This window comes from Pyrgilauda ruficollis, unplaced genomic scaffold, assembly GCF_017590135.1.
Source record: "Pyrgilauda ruficollis isolate IOZ18807 unplaced genomic scaffold, ASM1759013v1 scaffold2, whole genome shotgun sequence".
NCBI lineage: Eukaryota > Metazoa > Chordata > Aves > Passeriformes > Passeridae > Pyrgilauda > Pyrgilauda ruficollis.
Window position 1 is genome coordinate 4,223,808 of NW_024519206.1, and position 12,988 is coordinate 4,236,795.

The 12,988-nt window shown below is 34.7% G+C and overlaps 1 protein-coding gene across 1 annotated transcript in view; it reads right to left on the minus strand.

Annotated features, from left to right (window-relative positions):
- COL28A1 (collagen type XXVIII alpha 1 chain) overlaps nucleotides 1–12,988 on the minus strand; it is a 59,112-nt gene that overhangs the window by 33,327 nt on the left and 12,797 nt on the right. The window contains exons 12-19 of the mRNA XM_041466834.1: nucleotides 7,530–7,598; nucleotides 6,023–6,091; nucleotides 4,909–4,977; nucleotides 3,916–3,984; nucleotides 3,114–3,182; nucleotides 2,525–2,593; nucleotides 1,135–1,203; nucleotides 110–181 (exon numbers count right to left, since the gene is read on the minus strand). Of these exons, the coding sequence (XP_041322768.1) occupies nucleotides 110–181; nucleotides 1,135–1,203; nucleotides 2,525–2,593; nucleotides 3,114–3,182; nucleotides 3,916–3,984; nucleotides 4,909–4,977; nucleotides 6,023–6,091; nucleotides 7,530–7,598 (555 nt within the window). The remainder of the gene's footprint in view (nucleotides 1–109; nucleotides 182–1,134; nucleotides 1,204–2,524; nucleotides 2,594–3,113; nucleotides 3,183–3,915; nucleotides 3,985–4,908; nucleotides 4,978–6,022; nucleotides 6,092–7,529; nucleotides 7,599–12,988) is intronic.

Genomic DNA, 12,988 nt, shown 5'->3' on the forward strand with positions numbered 1-12,988 from the left:
CATATGCTTTCCTCAAGGGTGAGCTCCACTGCAAACCTGCAAATAATCTGTTCTTCCTTCATCACCCTTTTTGTACACCTTTTACATGTGGTAAAATATATTTCCTTACCTTTCTGCCTATCAATCCTTTCTCTCCCTTCACCCCCTTCTCTCCTGGCGTTCCTGGTAAACCTGTATCGCCCTTAAAGAAGAAAAAATTGTTATGTCTGCCTATTTAAAAAAAATCATTTATTCTTTAAAATGGATCCAACAGTTTGTGAAAATATTAATTAAGGATAAACAATATTTTTCCTCAAATAAAGGTTGTTATTTCCAGTAAGTTAAATACTCTATAGAGACACTAATTTTTAATACCCATAAAGTAAGTATTTGAAATTTCTCTCCAAGTTCCCCACCTACTTCTTAAATCTTCAACCTGTATTAAATAAATTTGTATTTATTCAGTGAATAAAACCATGACTGAATGCTATTTGTTATTCTGTGCACAATAATAATGTTATATGAATGTAATTTACTTGCTAAGTCAAACATCTGGGACTTAAAGTATGGTCAACCAAAAATGTCCAGTAATTGACTGGACACTAAACCCTCATCATTTGTACAAAGACCAAGGCATTACTTTTAACATTTATCAGAGTTGAAAAAATTCATAGGAAGCAGTCCTGCCAAGCATTTCTTTCATGATCCAAGAAAAAAATAATTAAAAACAAGATGTCTGTGCCACCTTACCTGATTTTGGAAGCCCCACTTAAGTCATTCAAGGTATGGTTAACAGTCTTCAAAAACTTCAAAGCCAATGCTTTAAGTTTTTTACATCTCTTACAACACACAGGCAGTAAAACTGACAAGGCTGTTGTCACACAGACTGGCTTTTTTTTTCCCATCAGAAAAAATAGGGGGAGAGAATTAGCAACCTTTCTAACAGGCACTGGAAAGGCCTCACTAGTTTAAGAAAGATTAGGGGAAAACTTTGTTCCAGTTATGGTAGTGGCAATGCTTTTATGACACTCACTGAAATTCCTTCTTATTTTGACCACAGTTAATTTATACCAAAAAATCTACTCAGTTTATCAGCAATTAGTGGAAGAATTAAAAGACCATATAAAGAACAATTAAAAATAAAAGCAGGCTCACTTTAAGCCCTGTTGTACTATTTCCTGGACGTCCTGGTTCTCCTTTTTGTCCACGTTCACCTGGTTCACCCTAGCAACAAAAAGTCTTTAGTTTAATAGAGAAACAGTTTAGCTTCATTGACTACTTGCACAATTTAATTAGCTGCTTACACATAGAGGTGGATCTGATGGCATTCCACAATTCTGTGATCCTAAGTGGTCAAGTTTTCAACTGGGAAATTATGTTTTTTAAAATCCCCTGTAACTTGTAGGACTGCATCTATTTTATTTAACCCTGCAGTGGGCACAAAGTCGAAGTGAATCACTGCAACTTTATTCCTTATGCTTCAATACATTTTATTTTTTACTTTAGAGGACTATATCAAAAACTCTTTGGTCCCTAAATAAAAAATGAGTCCAAATAAAGAAAAATCAGAGGTCCTGCTTAAAAGAAAGTTTTAGCCTCATAATTCTTTCTTCCTGTTAAATAGATAGGAATTCCATTTTTCAATTTTGCTTCATCACCTGAAGTGAACTGGCCTACCACATAACATGTTTCGCAGGTACCTATTTTTCTCTACATTAATATTAAATATTGCTGCTTTAACTGCTGCTTACATGCCAAAATTATACCCAGAAGAGAATCACTGGTTTTCTCATGCTTTTTCTACAGTGACTATTATCTTCCTTTCATAAATCAAGGTTTATTACCTATATTAAAATAATATATTATTATATTATTTATTACTAAGCACACTTCTAATTTACAGTTCATCAGTTCATTCCACTTGGTCTTGTAATATTTCAGCAATTCTTCTTTCCTCATCTGATAGTGTTCACCTGACATTGTACCACTAGAGGTCTGGGCTTTGACAGCAGTAATTGTTTTCCTCACTTTTGTGTTCTCTTCCTACTTTCCCTCCTTTCGCAGTGCAGGGTCACCTAAGTACACTTCAGCTCTTTTTTCTGTCCCAGTCCTTCTGTCTTTGGTTTTGGTTCTTTCTCACGATGACCATAGAAGGCTGAAGGTCTGGTAGGATTAGCCTGAAATCTCAAAATCATCACTGAGCTAAAGCTAAACTGTTTGGTAAAATTATTTACTTGAACACAGCATATATTTGGCACCAAACTCATTGGACACAAAGATGTCTGAAAGATCCTCTGCTTAAAAATATGTGTTCCTTTAGAAAGAGAAATTCATATTCACAAAGGCTAAGCAGGCAGAAGCCACACGTTCCATTTGGGGAAGATCTTGATAACATGGATGGCTTTCCCTCTAAGATTCAAAAGGATTTATTATCTCCCATAAAGTTACATTTTCTTATCATCAAATGCATTTTTAAAAAGCCTGGAAAAGATACTTACTGTTTTGTGACAGTGCTGCTTTTAAAAAACAATGTCTGAACCATTACCTTTGGTCCTGGCCAACCATAACCTTCAGAGCCTTTTGGCCCAGGGATTCCTGGGGGACCCTGTACACCCTATAAAGCAAAACAAGTGAGTTTTAGTGCATTACACTCTTCAGCATCTGAAAATCACCACATGTCCATCTTTCAGTTAATAACAATTTTATCTTATCTTTATAAGAAATCTTCCTTCCAAAATTAACACAACCCAGAAGATCTTTTGGGATGTTTCCATTTATTCAACTGATAAAGGGTGTGTTCAAGTTTCAAAGAGCTTTACATTCAGAATTGGTAGGTACTTAGCCTTGTAAAATTCTTATGTATATCACCACCAAAGCAATGCTATCTGATTTACCTCCTATGCAAATTATTATGCAGATTAAACCAAATTTACATTTGCTTGATTCTAAGACCATTCAAATCAGTCAAAATCAGTTGTGTTCACAAGCTTTGCTTAAAAACTAGTTTGATACTTTTGAAATTGAAAAATCACTATGAGATTTTTAATATCTTTATATTAAAATTAGAGCTTTGTTAAAATATAAAATGAAAACTTTATTCAAATGCTCATTACATGTCCAAAACATAGACTTACCTGGCTTCCCTGAAGACCTGCTCCTGGTGGTCCTGGTGGGCCCTGTGGTCCTACCTGGCCTTGGTCACCCTACAGAAAAGATATTCCCAAGAACTAAATTGTGATAGTCCATGCTATCTGATTAACATATTTAAACTAAACACAGAGTAGCAGTCCTCAAGCTGTATTATCTTGAAGTCCGCTGCTTCTATCTGAATTAAATGTGCTCGGAATATCTGGATCTCTGCCTATGAAAACTGATCTAACAAAAATAATGCCCCTTCTTCCTTACAAACTTTACCTTGTTTATAATATTAGATGATCACACCTGTAATTTTATTATTAGAAGGATCCATAGCTCATCTTTACATACTGAGATTGATTTTAAAGATTTTCTTGCACAGAAATATAGGCAGTTTCTTGCACAACACTCAGAAGAAAAACTCACAAATGTAAACACAGCAGCTGCAGAGTATATCAAAAACTTAAAAACATCAGCGTGTTTCTTTGCCTGTTCCAGGCCCATTAGATTAGATGACTCAAGGATTTTTCAATTTAATATTTATTTTAAAATTAAAATATTTTAACTAGAATATTTATGAAATTATTTTAGGAGGAAAAAAAAGTACATTTCTTCCCTCATATTCCCAGCTGCATAGAATACAGTCCTTAGTGCTCCAAGTTAACATTAACAGGCTCAGCTACTTGTATTGATGGAGCTGCATGGAACAGTGCAACACAGCTGCTCATATTCAGGTAAAATATATTTATATATAAATATAATTCATTATAGATACAATTATAAATATACTCTATGCCTCACCTTGTCACCTTTGACTTGTTCACCTTTCGGTCCAGAAGGACCACGGACACCGGGAGAGCCTTTTTCACCCTAGAAATTGATGACAGTTTTGAAACTTGTATTTAGGAACTTATAAAGAACACCATCTTAGACAAAGTGGTCATCACAATGTGGATAATGAGGAGAAAAGTATTCCTTTACAAACAAACTAGAAAAATAATCAATGGAATTACCAAATTAGAGAAAATAAATCGGTTACAATTCATAACATACTTCATCTGCATTCGTGTTTTTGAACATAGGACTTCAAAAGGAGAAAATTAAATACTAGGAGGAAGGAAAACATTTTGGAAACATGATAATATGCACCCTAGTTGGAGAGATCAGTTCAGAACTGAGTGCAAGGTTGTGACTGATGCCTTTTCCATAAAAGGAAGAAAAATCTTTGCTTAGTAATTCAAGGCTCTACAGAATCTTGAAGCCACTAAAACAGAGGGATGTATTTTGATGGGAAACCCAGTTATGATTTATTAATAAATGTTTTATTGTTTGTACATATTTTTTTTAAAAAGTTGACATGTATTAATCTAGCAAATGCCCTAAATGAGATAACTGTCCACAGAGACTCATAAAACTCATCTTTCAGTTTCCCAAATGGTAAGGCAAAATGAAAGCAGTTGTTGAATATCTTCTTCCAATACAGAACATAAATAGCTCAGTAGTTTCTTGGAAGACAATTTATCTCACTAATGCTATCAAAAGAAGTTCTCTTATTAAACACATAAATAAGAGAATCATTAACTTACTACTGGTAGAGGGGACTGTACCATTTTTTTTGTAATTACCTGGATAGAATTTCTGAAATCAGTGGGATATTCTGGGAGCACAGTTCAGAAATCCGAGATCCATCATCCAGAATTTTATACTGATGGAACTATCAGTGGCCTTAAATAACTTAGACACTACTTCAAATTTAGTCCACAATGTTAAAGAAAGTAATTTCCATAAAACTACCTTGTCTCCTTGAATGCCCTGTCCTGTTGAACCTTTTTCACCTGGTGAACCAGGAGGGCCAGGTGGTCCCTGAAAGAAAAAAAAAATATATTCAAACTATACCAGCAATTAAATTCTTAATAGAAATTTTGTGTAATTTACTAGTACAGGATCTTGGAACACTTACAACACTGGTAAGTCAAAATGCTTCCACAATATCTGACTGAGCCCAAGCAATTAAAATTAACTGTAGCAACCATTAGTTGGATTATTTGGAATAGAATAGACCAATGTTGAATTAATGTGAATTACACAATTAATGTCTAAAGACTGTACTCTTACAACTCGAATCTGTAGATTTTTTAATAAAATAATTAGTATTACAGTGAAATGTATTCCCTATAATTTCACATGACTTCATGCTTTTCACAATAAAAATCATCAATTTGAACATATTTTTTATACATAATGACAGGTTATATAGGCAACACTAGATAATGTTAATTTTGATTTAAACAAACACAGAAATAAGTGTTTTTCTAACACTTTCTGTCCTCTTGCAAAACTCAGCTAACTTTCAATTTTTAAAGCTAGGAAGTATTTTTTAAGGATGATGATTAAACAAAAAGTTTCCACATATTTTTGTGAGAAAAATAGTCTTTCACAAATACAAAGTAGCTTTCAAAAATACTAGAATTAATCTAACACCCATCTACATTTGTGACTTCATAGGAACAAGAAAACCATACATTTTATACATTTCAGAAAGAAAAAGCAGCCATTGAGCATTAAATCAAGAGCTTGCCAAAGTCTGTAATTCAGAAAATAAAGATATAATTAAAAGCATGTAATTTGGGTCCTTTTTTAGACAATTTTTAAAGATTATCATCAACTTAAACAAGTAGGAGTACATATGTATACAAAAGCTCTTTCCAAAAGTGTCTTGGATGTGGTTTTATTCTGCTTGGATAAGCCACTACGAGCAACTACTGATGCATTGGGCTGGGATAGCTTGAGCTGCTCCAGACTAGGTACAAGGTGATTATGGAATCAGGAGCCAATACAGCTACTGACAATCAATTACACTCACTATTTTGTTGCATTTAAATTCCCAATGCATGTATCACTGACTTACAGGTAATCCTGGCTCACCAATTCCAGGAGGTCCTCGCAATCCAATTCTACCTTCTCGACCTTCAGCACCCTTGTGAAAAAGAAAATTAGAAAGTTCAGGCCTAATTCAGCTTGGTACTTTTGAAGAGCACAACTTTTACATATAGATGATTTAATGGCATCACCACAAAGGCTTGAAATCTAATGTGCAACTTCTCCTAAAGGAAAAAAACCCATACATGATGTTTTAGAAACATTTGAAAGTACCTTTCTATTAATACTTGAAACACTAGATTGCATTCCAGCACTCAAGACATAGGGGTAACTGCTTAAAATTGCAAAGCCTAAGAGATGACAGGGATGAGGGAGTTAACTCAGACTAAATTTGGCTGCAGTACCAAAGCAGGAATGCTCAGGTGTGAGGGATGCTCACTGTAGCCTCTATCAAGGTACTTGAATTGAAGCCAGCTTCAGTGGAATATGGGGTTGCATGGGAACTCCAGGAGCTGTACAGTTTCTACATCTTCTATTTAGAAGGTGTCATAATCTGCACAACTTCTCCAGTTTACTGATGACTGTGTGCTTCAAGGATAAGGGCACAGAGGATTTTTATTTTTCTATGAAAGAAAAAGAGACAGGGGATGCTATTTCTTCTCCATAAACTATTTCCCTTCTGGAAGGACCAAGTGTTGTTCCTTTTACATGGCAAAATACTGGTTTCTGAGCTCATAAACCCTCTATGTGTTCTGGGGTCTCCCCTACTGCACAGGAAATATGCAGGAATTCAATGAATGTACAAATTAGAGCACTAAAAGCAAAAAAGGATAAGTGTGTTAGATGGTGGCTTTTGGACCCAAAACATAGGGAAAACATGGCAGAAAGCTACACCAGAGACTCGGCACCAGAACTAGAGTGAGGTCTAGTTCTGCCCAATTTACATTTCTTGTCTGACTCTGAGATGCAGGTCTCTGACAAAACTCTTGTAAACAAAGGAGTCATGTTTCCTATGCAGATGCTTTTGTAGTTTCCCACGAGATCTGTCTGGTCAGCATAGGCAGACATGATTTTCCAAGATTGGATTCCACCTTCTAGTCTTTTGCAATAAAATGAGATGGAGGAATGAAATGCTGCATGAGAGAATCTTGTAAGAATATCTGTTCCCTAGTGAATGACAAGGCAAATCTCTCACTTGGCCACATATCACAGTGACTGAGATGCATTTCTATACCTTGAAGTGTGGATTACTTATTAGTGCAAGCATCTGCTAGTGATGCAGATTTATTAAAATTATCTCACACAGTTAACCCCCATTTAAATAGCATTATTTATTACTTCTATCAATAGGATCATCACAAAATTCAAGAGTTGCTGGAAAAGCAGGTCTTTTATCTCTATCCTATGTGAATACAAAAGCCTGTCATTCAGTTTTACATTTAGGTGACAAAAGTTTGACTTGATAAAACTGTAGATGAGAAATTTAATTTTAAAAAATGACTACCATAGCTTTAACAAACATATTTCTGAGTTACCTTGGGTCCTGGCTCTCCAATGCCAGGGGATCCTGCAGGACCATAGGGACCTGGAGGGCCTTGTTCTCCCTAGAGAGAAAAATTGGAAAGAAACTATTAGTATGAATAGAAGTTTAAGCAAATTCTGACAGAGTGTATTTCCAAAGCCTCATTTAGGGCTAGAGAAATACATTTTTAAAGTAATAAACAAAACAAAACAATCTAAATTTGTCTTGAAGAAATATGTTTAGATTAGAAGCAGGGCCAATATCCTGACCATACAAGATATAATAACTTTATAAAGCCACTCTTTCATATGCATCATGAAAGATAAAAAAAAAAAAAAAAAACAACCCTTTTTTTTTGTCCTATCTTTGGTCCTGACTTCATCCAATATTTTCATGCTTCCACAGACTTTTCTTGACAGAAAGATGGCTATTTGGAAATGAAGCAGTGCTTAAGCTTCCGACATTGCACTCCAGGTTCTTGTCATTACAATAAATGCAAATACAGCATGAGTGTTGTTCCTACTGCCATCTTTGACTGCAGCTCCTTCTTCTCATTCTCTCTTCTGTATACTGTGTTCCTAACAAAGTCAACACAGCCACATAGTTATTAATTTTTTTTTTTTACCAAAATGTGTTTGCTTTGTGGGAAGGTGTTAAGTTTTTGGGATTGAAACTTTTATTTACTTATAAATGTTTTATGCTGAGCACTGCAACATTTCAATGAGAATTTTGCACTTGAGAAGTCAATAGAAGTGTAAAAAATTACATTTCCTCACAAAATCAATCAGTTTTTAATCAAAGAATGAAGCTAAGATGCAGAAATGGCAAGATATAGAAGAGGTAAATAAACAGACTATTCTTGAAGCTTAATTTCTGATAACTATGCACTTGTAGTGCCACTGCTGCAGCTTTAGATCTAGAATAACATGGAACTTGATGCCCAGACTAAAATTCATTCCACTACAGAACAGTATAATAACTTGGAAATAGCTAGGAAATTTAAAACTTACTCAAAATGCAAGATTTGGTGGCACATGTTCATAATCTAATAAATTGATACAGCACTAGGAGAAGTTATGTCTTAAAAGGCACAAACAAAACTGCCATCACTCAGTGGAACAGCATATCTCCACACAGGACACTGATAGGGCATTAACAACATTGCTATTGTGTTCATGTGGATTCTGTGCATGCAACTATTGCAAAAATACAGAAGACAGCTAAAAGGTTGACTGTCTTCCTAGGTAGAACTTATTGCTTGTGTTTCCTAATAATAGTTTCATGAAACCTTTGGACCAGAGTCACAATTCAGCTAATCTGTATACAGATTATCATAAAAATGCAATTTTTACTGATATAAAGCCAATTGAAAATTTACCAGTTTTCCTCATACCTGTGTTTTTCCTGATGTGTTTGTCTGAAACTGATCAAACAACAACAACAACAACAACAATTCCTCAAAGATATTCCCATGTGTGCTTCCTACAGCCTGGTGCCTATGTAGCTTTGCCTTTCACCCCACAGGCTTCCTTGCCTCAGCACCAACTTGGGCTTCAGTACCTTTCCACTTGACAAGACACATTAACAGGTTCAGCCCCACGCAGCTTCAGGGCCTGAAGCCAGTTTAGGACGGACAGGGATGGATCTACCCACTGCAAGAGGCGCCAGAGAGAGAAAGGAGCAGGCACAGGCAGTATGCTAAGGATCAGCTGCTCCAGTTCACAATCCCTGTTTCTTCAATGGAGAAGGCAGACTGAAATTTCTGTCATCCTAGGATGTATGAGCATGGTCCACAGAATGAATCAAGAAAATATGTGAAGTTGAAAATATATTTTTAAAAATATCCATCAGGTAAAAAAAAAAAATACTTCAGCTGTATACAGCACCACTATGTCCTGGGCACAGCAAATGCCACTCAGCACATTGCCTCCAGCTGCTAAAACAAAACCTCTGAAATGGTGTAGGAACTTGTTGCATGCTGAAAAATGGTATTTGATAAATACAGGCTCATCTCTCAGCTGAAACAATAAGCCAACCCCCTCTATTGTGCTTGGAAAGTGCTCTCAAATTTTTTTTCCTGTCACCCAAAAGGACGTTGTATTTCCTGTCTATGCTGACAGTTCTTGACAGATTTTCCCAAGGACAATAACTCTGAGGGATGTTTCCTATCACAAATAATTCACTTCTTTGCAAGTTCATCCACATGATAGAGCCATGCCTTGAATGCAGATGGGAGTCCTGCTGAAGTTAATATTTTTCCAAAAGCTCGATTTTTTAACTGTGATAAAAATATTACAGAGTTTTCCTTCCAATAACTGGTGTCATGTGTCTTGCAAGAGCTGTTGCTGTAGGTATGGTACTGGCAGGCGCTGGGGTAGGGAGAGTAAGAAGTCTTGTGATAGAAGTCTGTAGGGTAGTATGAAAATGTTGTTCTGTGAAACACTTTTTTATGGATAGAAGAGGATGCCTGAATATTAATGGAGAAAGAAACTCAACCTTTTAGCAAACAACATGCAAAACTTGGAAACTTAAATGATTTAGTGTGTTTTAAAGACTGAATGTTTCAAACTTCAAATGGCTATTAATAAAATCTGGATTTTATCTTCTGTGGTCTTGGTGCAACAGGTAACATGGAATTTATGAAAACCATGAAGTTCTGGCAATAATATCATGTTATGTCTACATGTAAAAAGAAAAGTCTGCTCTTCCAAAAAGCCTTTTGGTAATAATTGTCTTTGTTTAATGCTTTGCTCACATTCTTTTTTCTCCCCTTATTGTGATTTTCCTTTAGGTGGCGTGTAGTATCAGCTTGAGCAATGGGAAGTAAAATTACACTTGACCTGAGCTTAATACTTCTACACATTGAAATTGTACCTAACAGTCTACCCCAAAAAACTCACCATCTGCCTCCCCCCAACTGTTCATTATGTTAGGATGAGTTCCAGTTAGCGCCAATATAAATAATTTCTTTCCTTTTCAGAAAGCCCATACATACTGTAAGGAACACAAACACACTGTATTTCAGTCAACAATGTGATAATGATTAAGCAACAGTAAAAAAAAAAAAAACAACTTTCAAACTTAGTGATTTTATCTTTAAAGTAAACATTGGCAAAAACAATGCAAATAGATTTAAATATTTTAACAGATATTATTGATGTTTTGTATTTCTTAGTTGAGATATCTAGAAACTAAACTTGTTCATAGGAAAATTGGACTTTTTCCCAGTCTTCTGGGAAAGCTGTAACTTGCCACATAAGTGAGGAAAGAATTCATATGTCATCAGAGAAGAAGCAGATCCCTTAGCAGCTTGTTCTGGGAAATGTATTCAGGAAAATATGCAAAGATGAAATTTTACAGAATTGTCCCAGGATGATTTTATGGGAAAAACTGCTTTGAATATCCACATTCAAACTTAACCTTTTCCTTAGAAGTTTGACTAGAGGTCTGTTCATAAAACTTTATCCTTTAATTGGAAATCTTACTACGCAAATCAAATTTTCCAGACAGGTTCCTTACTACAGCAGTGGATTTTCAGAACATCATTCTCAGTCTTTCCATGAATATATTGTGATTTCTAGAAACATGCACTTTATATCTAGTAGCTGGTTCAAGAGTTTAAATAAACCGAAGGTCAATTCTGAAACAATAACCATAAGTACTCCCTGCTCATCACTTTTTTATGAGTGGAACACAGGTCACAACTGGATTTCATACCTCAATTTTATAGTCTGTAACCATGTAATTTGGTTTGTAATTTATTCACTGAAATTTGTGAATAATCACTATTATTGTCCTCACTAAAAAAAAATCTTCAAAAATTACCTTGAATTTACTCTTATGGAACCTTACTGGTGCTATAGCATAGAATGTATTGTTGTTGGCTTGGGTTTTTAAAAATAAATATTAGTTAAGCATCTGAAAATAAATTAAAAACAGACAAAAAATGTCAACTTGTCTGAGTAAATCAATAGATATATGCATGACTAAAATAATTTTTTTAACCAACACTGAGAATACTAGGGGACCCCAATTTAGCTTTGCAAAAATACTATATTGATAACTAGAACTCTGTTTTCCATAAAAAATCATGGTGATTCTGTTTCCTTCCTGGAGAGGAAAACATGATGAATTAAGTCCTTTTGTCTTAGAATGTTGGATTTTTCTGGGTTTGTATTGCTATTGAAGGGCAAAGCTGTATTTTAATAAGAACACAACAATATGTTGGTAAATCCAGCAAAAGACATGAAGTAACCAGTTCAGGTGCTTTTTAATTGCATTAACCAACTGAGTTAAGAGATAAGTAGAACCTAAGCAGGAAAATTACAGAAATAAGACTACTGGGAAAGTCAGACAACAGATAGGATTCTCACTGGATAATGTTTGTGGTTATTACTCCTTATGATGGACTGTATTCCATTACTATATTAGAGCAGAACCAAGCGTAGCATGGCTTTTCTCTTTGCCAACTTCCTGGGTTTTTTTATTTTTAGTATTTTACTAAGTGAGATAGTGTATTCTGTGTTTTGGAAATTGTTGAATCATCCAGAAAAATTGTATCGTGGGCCACCCTTGAATTCTTAGTGAGACAAGGAACACAAATCTGAGTTCCTTGCTTGTATAAGCTGCAACATGACAAGAGTTGAGTGTCTTTACCTTAGATCCAGGGTTATAAATTAGTGTTCTGCAAATTCAATTAATTATCTCTGTGTGATTTTTTTCCTATTGGTTTTCATTGTAATTCTCTGTAAGTTTTATAGCTGAAGGAAGTACTTTGATCCAAATTTTTATGTTACAATATAGATAATATATGATGGCTGATGAAGTTGAAGAGTGCCTTAAAGTGAAGCAAATGTCTAAGAAAATAAAAAGCACAGGTGTGAATAGTATTTCTTTTGGTATTTGGAGTTAGTGAGACAGATAAAACAGCATAGAATTTGGTTTTAAAAATAGTTTTCATTGATAAATTTAACATCTTTGTATGAAACTTGTCAATGGGCAATAGAAAGTCAGTAAACCAGGAAACAAGCAGAAGAATCTTTGTTCTTTGCTCAGGATTTGCTCTCGAAACAGGACCAAGTTGTCTAGTCCAGAAGACAGGAGATACACAATGAAAATTGCCAGTTCCCAATTCCTAACTCTGTTTGAGTGAAGTGTCCTGTAACCCTCTAATATTTTTCTCTTAAAGTAATTAAATACTGTGTTGTAAGTTTACTGTTAACATTTGAACTGTGAACAGTTTAGTATTGGTTAAATGGAAATGTATTTAGTCAGGTAAATTAGTAATAACAATAATAATAATAATTATAATAATAGTAACAATAATAATAATTTTATGGTTTTTAAAATAAAAATGGAGCTCAAATGTCTCATTTTAAATGCCTCAACCTCTTTATGGATAATGTTTTTATATGGTAATAAGATTATTTAGGTGGTTTTGAGATGTTAGAACTTTGCAGAATTGCAAATAAG